Genomic DNA, 11039 nt, shown 5'->3' on the forward strand with positions numbered 1-11039 from the left:
ATGTGAATTGTTTGGGATTGCCTATTTGACTGCATATTACTTGCTAATTGTCTAAATGTCTTAACTGCTCCTATTTGTATATCCTTTGTCTGATATAACTGTGTTTGCTATAATATACTCCTGCTGGTGGTTGGGAGGTTTGAAGGATTTGGAAAGGGAAGTATTAGTTAGACTGAAGAATCTTTAGTCAGATGCCCTTATATGGTTTAGCTTGTTTATAAGCTTTGATATTATCTGGAGGAAGTTCTAGGATTGCCTTTGGCTTTCCTCTATTATTATGTATTATATATGTGGAAGCTGTTACCATGCTGGGGACCTCTGGTTCTCACCCATGCGGATTTTGTGGTTTTCAGATGCAGGACGTGAGGTTTCCCGCTGAGGCATGCTGGAGACTTCTAGATTTGCGAAGATCCTTTGTTCTCGGGACTATGTTTTTGGTTTATATGTTTTGCTTAGATACTTTTATCTCCATTAAATAATACGAACTGTGATGACTCCTCTTATGGGAGATTTTGGAGAATAGGTTTTATGTATTTGTGTCCCTTTGGGTTTCCTTTGGGGTTTCCATTATTTTATCATATGTATATATTGCTATGCTCGGACCGGTTATCTTCGCATCCGGATCTTGAGTCTTGATATTCCTGTTTTTGACACTCCTTGTATATATACAATCTCGCGTTGGTTTATCCTTGTTCGTTACGTTATCGTTTGGAGTGATGCGCTTTTGAGTTGCGGTTTTTGTTTACCCTTTTTTTTTACAAAGGCTCCTAGTTATAATCAATCCTTCATTCTACTATACGTACTAAAGTTTTATTTTAGAGGTCGTAATACCTTGCCATCTCTGAATTATGACTTAAGCATAAGACTCTGTATGGTAGGGTGTTACAGAACCAATCTTCACTAAATTCCGAACCTTGATTTTGGAAAACCCAATCTACGAATCTTCCTCATCAAACCCCGATGACATGAAGCACGGCAGTGAGCGGAGATGAAGCACGGCAGTGAGCTGCTATGTACATCGCATCTTTTTCTCTCTCCTTCGTCCAATGGCAACGACGACGGCAAGGGTTATGGCGGCGACGCGAATGCTTTCAACAGACGGCGGTGGTGGCTCTGATTACGACAACAAGGTGCGGCGGTGGCCACGAGGCAGTAGTAGTGTGTGACGATGGTGGTGCGAGCTGGACAGCGGCGACCTTTTCTCCTCCCTCTCCATCCTCGGCTCTCTTCTCCCCTTCGTTCTCCCTCTTCTCTATTTCCGCTTCCCCCTTTTTCTCCTTTTTTCCCCCTCTCCGTTTTTTTCCCTTTCTCCTTTTTTTTTCTTTTGTTTTTGCTGAAGGCTGAGGCATAAGGGCTGAGGTGTGGCGGTGATAAATTAAGGTTAGAATAAAGTGATTTAGATCATTTTAATAAAATTAGAGGTATAGAGTATTAATTAAAAATTTAATTTAGTCCCTCAAAATTATTTTAAAATATTATTTAATTATAAATTTGTTAATTAACTTTTAATAAGTATTTTAATTTAAAATTGGAGATAATATAATTTATTTTTTTTGTTTATAAAATTAAAGTATTAAATTCTAAAATCTCAATTATTTAAATTAAATCATATAAAATTTTTATCCTTTTATAACTGTAAAGTTGTATAATTTAAATATAGAAAATTACTTAATGATTATGAGATTAAGTAAAATTTTTAATTTAATTATCAAAACTTAAATTTAATTACTTTTAATAAAATAATTTTTAAAAATAAATTCTTTAATAAATAAATAAATAAATTGAAACTAACTCATAATATATATATATATATATATATATTTTTTTTTTTTTAAATACTGGATCTTACACAGGCGATTTCAATGGTGAGAACTTCTGGGTTCAACTCCCGGCTGTGGAAAATTTTTTAGTTTCGCACCAAAATCCAACTTCCTGGCGTCTTATATTTTTATACTCATTTGTGTGAAGAACGGACGAATTTATTCATTGTTAACAATAATGGTTAGTTATTCCTATTACAGTATTAATTTTGATTTTACTCTAACAAATTATTTTCAAATAAAGTTTAGTATCACTAATAATCTTTAATATACTTTTACATTTAATTTGATATAAACATAAAACTAAAGAAAAATATTTTACTTCAATAAAATACTCATTTTTAGAATTGAAGAAAAATATCATGATATAACAAATACTGGAACTTGTCTATTAAAACATCAACCAAAAATTAGGATAATAATAATATAAATTTCGAGAAAAGTACTCAACAATTTCACCATCCGTAGTAGCACCAAGCTGATTTCAATGATGAGAACTTTCGGGTTCAACTCTCGGCTGCGAAAAATTTTTTAGTTTCGCCCCAAAAACCAACTTCTTGGCGTCTTATATTTTTATACTCATTTGTGTTAAGAACGGACGAATTTATTCATTGTTAACAATAATGGTTAGTTATTCCCATTACAATATTAATTTTGACCTTACTCTAACAAATTATTATCAAATAAGGTTTAGTATCACTAATAATATTTAATGTAGTTTTACATTTAATTTTATAGAAACATAAAACTGAAGAAAAATATTTTACTTCAGTAAAATACTCATTTTTAAAATTGAAGAAAAATATCATGATATAACAAATACTGGAACTTGTCTATCAAAACATCAACCAAAATTTAAGATAATAATAATATAAATTTCGATAAAAGAACTCAACAATTTCACCATCCGCAATAGCACCTAGCCGAATTCAATGATGAGAACTTCTGGGTTGAACTCCCGATTGTGGGAAATTTTTTAGTTTCGCACCAAAACCCAACTTCCTAGCGTCTTATATTTTTATATTCATTTGTGTGAAGAACAGACAAATTTATTCATTATTAACAATAATGGTTAGTTATTCCCATTACAATATTAATTTTGACCGTACTCTAACAAATTATTATCAAATAAAGTTTAGTATGACTAATAATCTTTAATAAACATTTACATTTAATTTGATATAAACATAAAATTGAAGAAAAATATTTTACTTCAATAAAATACTCATTTTTAGAATTGAAGAAAAATATTATGATATAACAAATACTGGAACTTGTCTATCAAATCATCAACCAAAATTTAAGATAATAATAATATAAGTTTCGAGAAAAGCAATCAATAATTTCACCATTTACAGTAGCACCCAGGCAATTTTAATGATGAGAACATCCGGGTTCAACTCCCAGTTGCAGGAAATTTTTTACTTTCGCACCATAACCGAACTTCCTAGCGTCTTATATTTTTATACTCATTTATGTGAAAAATAGACGAATTTATTCATTATTAACAATAATGGTTAGTTATTCCCATTACAATATTAATTTTGACCTTACTCTAACAAATATTTATCAAATAAAGTTTAGTATCACTAATAATCTTAGTTTTGCACCAAAATCCAACTTCCTGGCGTCTTATATTTTTATACTCATTTGTGTGAAGAACGGACGAATTTATTCATTGTTAACAATGTAACATCCTACCACACTAAGCTTTACGCTTAAGTCGTAAAACAGAGGTGGAGTAGTATTACGATCTCTAAAATAAAATGAGTTTATATAATAATCGAAGAATTATAATATGGTAGTAGCCTTGAAGAATAATGGAAATAAAAATCACGAAATAAAAGCGCAACGCTCAAGGAACGAGTTAACTTGTGTTGTAACACCCTACCATACAGAGTCTTATGCTTAAGTCATAATTCAGAGATGGCAAGGTATTATGACCTGTAAAATAAAAATTTAGTAAGTATAGTAGTATGAATGATTGATTATAACTAGGAGCCTTGGTAGAAAAAGGGGTAAACAAAAATCGCAACTCGAACGCGCAACACTCCGATCGATAACGTAACGAACAAGGATAATCAACGCGAGATTATATATATATACAAAGGAGTGTCAAAAACAGGAATATCAAGACTCAAAATCCGGCTGCGAAGATAACTGGTCCGAGCATAGTAATATATACATATGATAAAATAAGGAAAACCCCAAAGGAAACCCAAAGGGACACAAATACATAAAACCTATTCTCCAAAATCTCTCAAAAGAGGAGTCATCACAGTTTGTATTATTTAATGGAGATAAAAGTATCTAAGCAAAATATATAAACCAAAACATATCCCCGAGAACAAAGGATCTTCGCAAATCTAGAAGTCTCCAGCATGCCTCAGCGGGAAACCTCACGCCCTGCATCTGAAAATCACAAAAACCGCATGGGTGAGAACCAGAGGTCCCCAGCATGGTAACAGCTTCCACATATATAATACATAATAATAGAGGAAAGCCAAAGGCAATCCTAGAACTTCCTCCAGATAATATCAAAGCTTATAAACAAGCTAAACCATATGTGGCGACTGACTAAAGATTCTTCAGTCTAACTAATACTTCCCTTTCCAATTCCTTCTCACCTCCCAACCACCAGCAGGAGTATAATGTAGCAAACACAGTTATATCAGACAAGGAATATACAAATAGGAACAGTTAAGGTATTTAGACAATTAGCAAGTAATATGCAGTCAAATAGGCAATCTCAAACAATTCATATAGTATGCATATGATGAATGCCTGTCCCTAGTGGCTGATGATATCATCTGTCAGTTATAGTGCCAACCCGACAAGTCCTGGCAGTTAACCATTGGACTGTCCCTCTGTCGTGTCTCCCCAACTTGAGTCATACTCATTATAAACTTGATCATAATCATGATCCATCACCATCACTCTCACTGGTGAATATTTATTCATCACCATCATTGGTGAATATTTATCCATCGCCATCACTGGTGAATATTTATGGGGGGTGAGCTCGTCCGGGAATTTCACAGTGCCCAGCCACCCTGACGACATAGGGTCAAAAGAGCTTCAAGTCTCGACCTGGAGCACATGGTGGCTAGCCACTGCTTTCTCCCAGGGAAACTCTCATCTCCGATAATGGAAGTGCAACATTCACAATTCATTCAACAGCATATATATGCGTTTATACATAGCCATAATCATGGCTCCGCCGTAACACGGCAATAATCCAGCCATCCGGCTCACGGTTAAATCCATAACCAGCCGTTTCATCAACAATTACAGCCTTTCGGCCCATGGCATAACAAGCACTTCCACCACCATCCTCCGCATCTCACATAATCATCTTTGATCCTCTTTGATCATTCATTTTTCCCTTGCTTCACTCGTAAGTTACCACATTCACTAGCCCTTCTTCTCATAGCTAGACATATCATAATGATTTAAGACATAAGTGGTAAGATCGGAGGCTTAGAAGTATGAGATTTGGCTTTTAAAACTCAAAAATCAACTTTGGGATGAAAACAGGGCCACGCATACGCGCACTCCACGCGCACGCGTGGATGGCCTCAAAAACTCATAGACGCGTAAGCGTCATGCACGCTAACGCATGGATTGAAAAATAGCCAAACGACGCGCACGCGTCAACCACGCGTACGCGTGGGTGCTCTCGTGCCCCAGGCACAAAGCTGGCACAATTCTGGCACAACTCTCTGGAAATGGCTGGGCATTGGGTGCAGCACAATCAGCGCACCCGCGCACATCACGCGCACGCGTGGATGGCGCTTTCTGGAAGAACGGCGCGTACGCGCCAAGTTCGCCCACGCGCAAGGGGTAATTCCGCTAAAAATTTTTCTAAGTTAAAAGCTGTAGAATTCACAGATTTAAACCCCAATCTTCCAACGGACATAACTTTCTCATTTTAAATCATTTTTCACCCGTTCTTCGAACGGCATGGACATCTCGGATCCAATTTCATTTCTAAATAGATTTGGTACAAAACAGAGATCCGTAGTCCAAGTTACGTCCCACCAAAGTATGCCCAAAAACCATATTTTCATACAAAACCACCAAGTGCCATTTTCAAAACAATCCATTTCCAACTCTTTTCAAAAAGCAATCAAAACATGCCAATTTCATCCCTTTTCTTTGAAATCAATCAAAATATATCAAATTCAACATCAAGCCTCCTCAACTCACACATTGACACTTTACCACAATTTACCAAAATCACTATCTCATCATTTTAACCCACTTCACTCAAGTGGCTGAAACTCAAATATATTGACATATCATATACTCTTCCTCATGTCAATACTCAACAACACCAATTCCAATAAATCATCATTGTACACAATCAATATCATACTCACCATCAACATGGTTCAACCCACAATTCAACCATAACCAATCATCAAGCATATATCACAACATGCATATTTCTCATACATCATACCATCAAGGCATCATTAATCATCATCACATATATGACCACATCATATATATCAACCATTCAACAACATCAACAATTCAATGCCTATCTTAGGGCCTCTAGCCTAAGTATTTCCTACCACATTACATATTAGATACGGGAAACCGAAACTATACCTTAGCCGATTTCCCAAGCTCAACCGGAGCACTTCCAAATCTCTTATCCACAAGCTCTCAAGGCCTCAACACCTCCAAGAACAGATTTTTCACCACCAAATCCCTTTTTAAGCTTTTCAATATCACCAATCAAGCTCCAATATTCACATATACACAACCTAAGCCACAATCATCACACCCATACACAACATCTCAAAACCCAAACATCATAGAACCACAAATTATACTAGGGTTGAGAATCTTACCATACCCAAGGTCCAAGGAGACAAGATTAACCTTTTCCTTCAAGAGAGTTGGGTCCTATAACATCAAAGAGCCTAAAATCTCAACATTTTTGCTCATAAAACTTGAAAACAAGGCTGGAATTTCGAAGTGCAAAATGTGGCTTACCTCAAGATTAATTGTATGGGTTTTGTAGAGCTCTCCACGGTGAACGTGTGGCCGCAAATGGAGTGGCAATCGGAGCTCTAGATCAAAAGTTATGGTGGTTTGAAGATCAAGTGAGAGATAGAAGTATGAGAGAGTGTTCTTCCCCCATTCTTCTCTTTTTCAGCGTGTTTTTGAGTGTTATGAGGAGAGAGAGTGCTGAAAACTAGGGTTTTGGTCTAGTTGTGTTGGGCCAAGGGCCCACTTTGGGTCCGGTTGGCCCGGTTTGGCCCGTTCGGTCCAATCTTGGTCCGAATTCTATAAAATTGGTACCGAAATTCTCATCTCAATCTCCTCTATCACATTTAGCCATAAAATTCACATTTTAGGCTTTCTAGAATAAATTCTCATTTATGGGTTAATTAGCCGTTAATTAACCGGGTTTTACATTCTACCCACCTTATTGGGAATTTTGCCCACAAAATTCAAATGCAATTACCTGAGAATAAATGCGGATAATCTGTTCGCATCTCCAACTCAAGTTCCCAAGTGTGTTCCTCAACATCGCCTCGACTCCAAGCCACTTTGGCTAATGAAACCTCTTTTTCACGCAACCGTTTAATACTAGTATCATCAATTCTGACCAGAGCCATTGGAAGCGTCAAATCTTCCCTTAACTGAACCGACTCAGGTTCCAACACATGGCTAGCATCAAGAGTGTACTTCCGAAGCTGCGACACGTGAAACACGTCGTGCAGATTCGAAAGATGAGGTGGTAGAGCCATCCGATACGCCACCGGTCCAATCCTCTCCAGGATCTGAAATGGACCAATGTATCTAGGATTCAACTTCTTTGCCTTAATCGCCCTACCTATTCCTGTAGTTGGAGTAACCTTAAGGAAAACATGGTCTCCTTCCTCAAATTCTAAGGGCTTTCGCCTCTGATCGGCGTAACTCTTTTGACGACTCTGCGCCGTAAGCATCCTATCTCGGATTTTCTTGACTTGTTCAGTAGTCTCAGCTATCATTTCCGGCCCCAACAAGCTTTTCTCTCCAGCTTCATACCAACATAGCGGAGATTGACATTTCCTCCCATACAAGGCCTCATACGGAGCCATTCCGATGCTCGCATGATAACTATTATTGTATGCAAACTCCACCAATGGCATATATCGATCCCAACTCGCCGGTTGGTCCAAAACACAAGCTCTCAACATATCCTCTAGTGTTTGGATCGTCCTCTCAGATTGACCATCTGTTTGAGGATGGTAAGCCGTGCTCAAGCTTAATCGGGTTCCAAAAGCTTTCTGAAATGCACCCCAAAACCTTGAAGTGAAGCGAGGATCTCTATCAGAGATTATAGTAGCAGGTACGCCATGAAGTCTCATAATCTCCTTTATGTATAACCGTGCTAGCTCCTCAAGGGTGTAAGTCATACGAATGGGCAAAAAGTGAGCTGTCTCCGTCAGTCGGTCCACAATCACCCAAATAGCATCAAAACTAGCCCTAGTTCTTGGCAATCCTGACACGAAGTCCATTGCAATACTTTCCCACTTCCATTGTGGAATCTCTAAGGATTGCAACATCCCGGAAGGTCTTTGATGTTCAATCTTTACCTTTTGACAAGTTAAGCACTTTGAAACATATTCCGCCACATCATTCTTCATACCCGGCCACCAAAACATCGCCTTTAAATCATGGTACATCTTAGTACTTCCTGGGTGAATGGAGAATCCACTTTTGTGTGCCTCCTTTAAAATTTCTTACCTCAAAGTGCCAACATCTGGCACAATGATCCTACCCTTGAATCTCCATAACCCATCCTTTTCTTCCGACACTCTCCACTGTTTTCCTTGCTCAATAGCCGGTAACACCTTCCATAACGCTTCATCATTTTGATGAGCCTTTAGGAGTTCGGACTTAAAGTCACTTGAGATTTCTAATCGGCTCAAACACAAAGTTCCGGATACTTCTCGAGCACCAATTTTCAGACTCTCGAATCCCTTGAGCAACTTCTCCTCTTGAAGCATCATCCAAGCCGCATATAATGACTTCCGACTTAACGCATCCGCCACTACGTTTGCCTTTCCTGGATGGTAATGCAACTCAAAGTCGTAGTCCTTCAACAATTCCATCCACCTTCTCTGCCTCATATTAAGCTCTTTCTGATCAAAGAGGTACTTCAAGCTCTTATGATCAGAGAAAACTTGGAACTTAACCCCATAGAGGTAATGCCTCCACACCTTCAAGGCAAACACAACCGCAGCGAGTTCCAAATCGTGCGTAGGGTAACTAACTTCATGAGGTCTCAACTGTCATGAGGCATACGCCACCACATTATGATGCTGCATTAGCACGCACCCTAGACCCTTCAATGAGGCATCACAGTACACCTCAAATGGCTCGTTCGGCTCAGGTAATATTAACACAGGTGCAGTGGTCAACTTTTTCTTCAATGTCTGAAAGCTCTCATCGCATTCAGGAGTCCAAACAAACGGAGTGTCTTTGCGGGTTAATTTGTCATTGGCAAGGCTATCATCAATAAATGCTCCTCCTCAGTCTTAGAGTAAACAAGAATATCATCAATAAAGACAATAACAAACTTATCCAGGTGCGATCGGAAAGTCCTATTCATATAATCCATAAATACTGCCGGAGCATTGGTTAACCCAAAAGACATTATTATATAATCATAATTACCATAACATGTCTTGAAAGCAGTTTCTAGAATATCTTCATCTATAACCCTCGTCCATTTTAAACCTAACATTACTTCAAACCGATCCACCCTTCTAAATTGACTAAACATTACTCCGTCTTAACAACTAATAACCTTCGACAAATCATCGACTTGGGGTACATTACTCCCTCTTAACAACTAATAACCTTCGACCAATCATCGACATGTGCTTGATAATTACCAACGTGCGTCACACATAATGAATAAATATCATATATTAATGATATACGAGGAAGTTCGAAATTCAACGGCTAATTCATGGTTACCTCGGGTCTGAAAATCGGTTTCGGTTACATTCCGGTGTTTCCTGTGTGGACAGTCTTGAGCCGTGTGCCCCGGCTTCCCGCACTTGTAGCATTCATCTAGCCCGGTTCTATGTGGCTCATCTGGAGCAGTCCCCATAGTCTTCCTATAGCATCGCCCACTTCATGAAATAATTTTTTGCTTACTGACTCTTCTTAACTAATTAAGTAAAATTCGTTAACCTTTGCAGATACACGTAGTTAAAGATGTCTCTCCTAAGTCCTTTCTCATACTGAGCACACTTCCATTCCTCATAGTCGGCTGGATTTCCTTGACAAACTCTTGAAAGGCGGCACATGTTGTTGAATTCACGGGTATAGTCAGCAACAGACATATTCTTTTGCTTCAGCTGCATTAACTCCAACTTCTTTGCAGTGCGAAGTGCATGCAAGAAATATTTCTCGTAAAATTCCATCTTGAATCTATTCCAAGGGATATCTATTAACTCTATTTGCAAGGTATAACATAACTCCGGCCACAATTTCTGAGCAACTCCCTTTAACATATAGGTCACTATTTCCACTGATTGTACTTCAGGAACATGCTGAGTGTACAAAAACCTCTTCATGTCTCGAAACCATCGATCAGCTTACAACGCATTGGTATTTCCATTAAACTGAGGTGGACCATTCTAAAGGAAATCAGTAAGGGTCATAGACCTGTAGTATTGACCTACATTTCTTGTACCAACACCCAATGCTTCCATCTCGAGGTTTTTGCATCGGTTCGGTCCTATGATTTTTCCTCTGAGCACCTCGCTCGAATCCGTGAGACGACATTTGGTTCCTATTCACACCAAACAATTGATATTAAGGTGATCAGTCTCAATATCTCAAGTTTAACGCTTTAAAATCCCAAATGCATGTTCACGAATACTTATGCTACACATACCAGTCTGATATCCTAAGTAGCACAAAATCACACACAGAGTATGCTCAGAAGCATAATCAGTTCGTCTCTCAGGTTCTACAGGAACGAACTGCTCTGATACCATAATGTAACACCCTACCACACTAAGCTTTACGCTTAAGTCGTAAAACAGAGGTGGAGTGGTATTACGACCTCTAAAATAAAATGAGTTTATATAATAACAAAAGAATTATAATATGCTAGGAGCCTTGAAGAATAAAGGAAATAGAAATCACGAAATAAAAGCACAATGCTCAAGGAACGAGTTAACTTGTGTGCTAGAA

General features: G+C 38.0%; 1 protein-coding gene across 1 annotated transcript; it reads right to left on the bottom strand.

The window, feature by feature from the left end:
* Positions 1-1091: 1091 nt before the first annotated feature.
* LOC130962778 (uncharacterized) lies at positions 1092-10414 on the bottom strand. Its single transcript, XM_057888945.1, has 3 exons — positions 10029-10414; positions 9810-9952; positions 1092-1354 (listed from the first exon to the last, which is right to left on the bottom strand). The coding sequence occupies exons 1-3, from the start codon at positions 10412-10414 to the stop codon at positions 1092-1094; spliced, it is 792 nt and encodes a 263-aa protein (XP_057744928.1).
* Positions 10415-11039: the final 625 nt, after the last annotated feature.

The sequence above is a fragment of the Arachis stenosperma genome, chromosome 2, assembly GCF_014773155.1.
Source record: "Arachis stenosperma cultivar V10309 chromosome 2, arast.V10309.gnm1.PFL2, whole genome shotgun sequence".
NCBI classification, from domain to species: domain Eukaryota; kingdom Viridiplantae; phylum Streptophyta; class Magnoliopsida; order Fabales; family Fabaceae; genus Arachis; species Arachis stenosperma.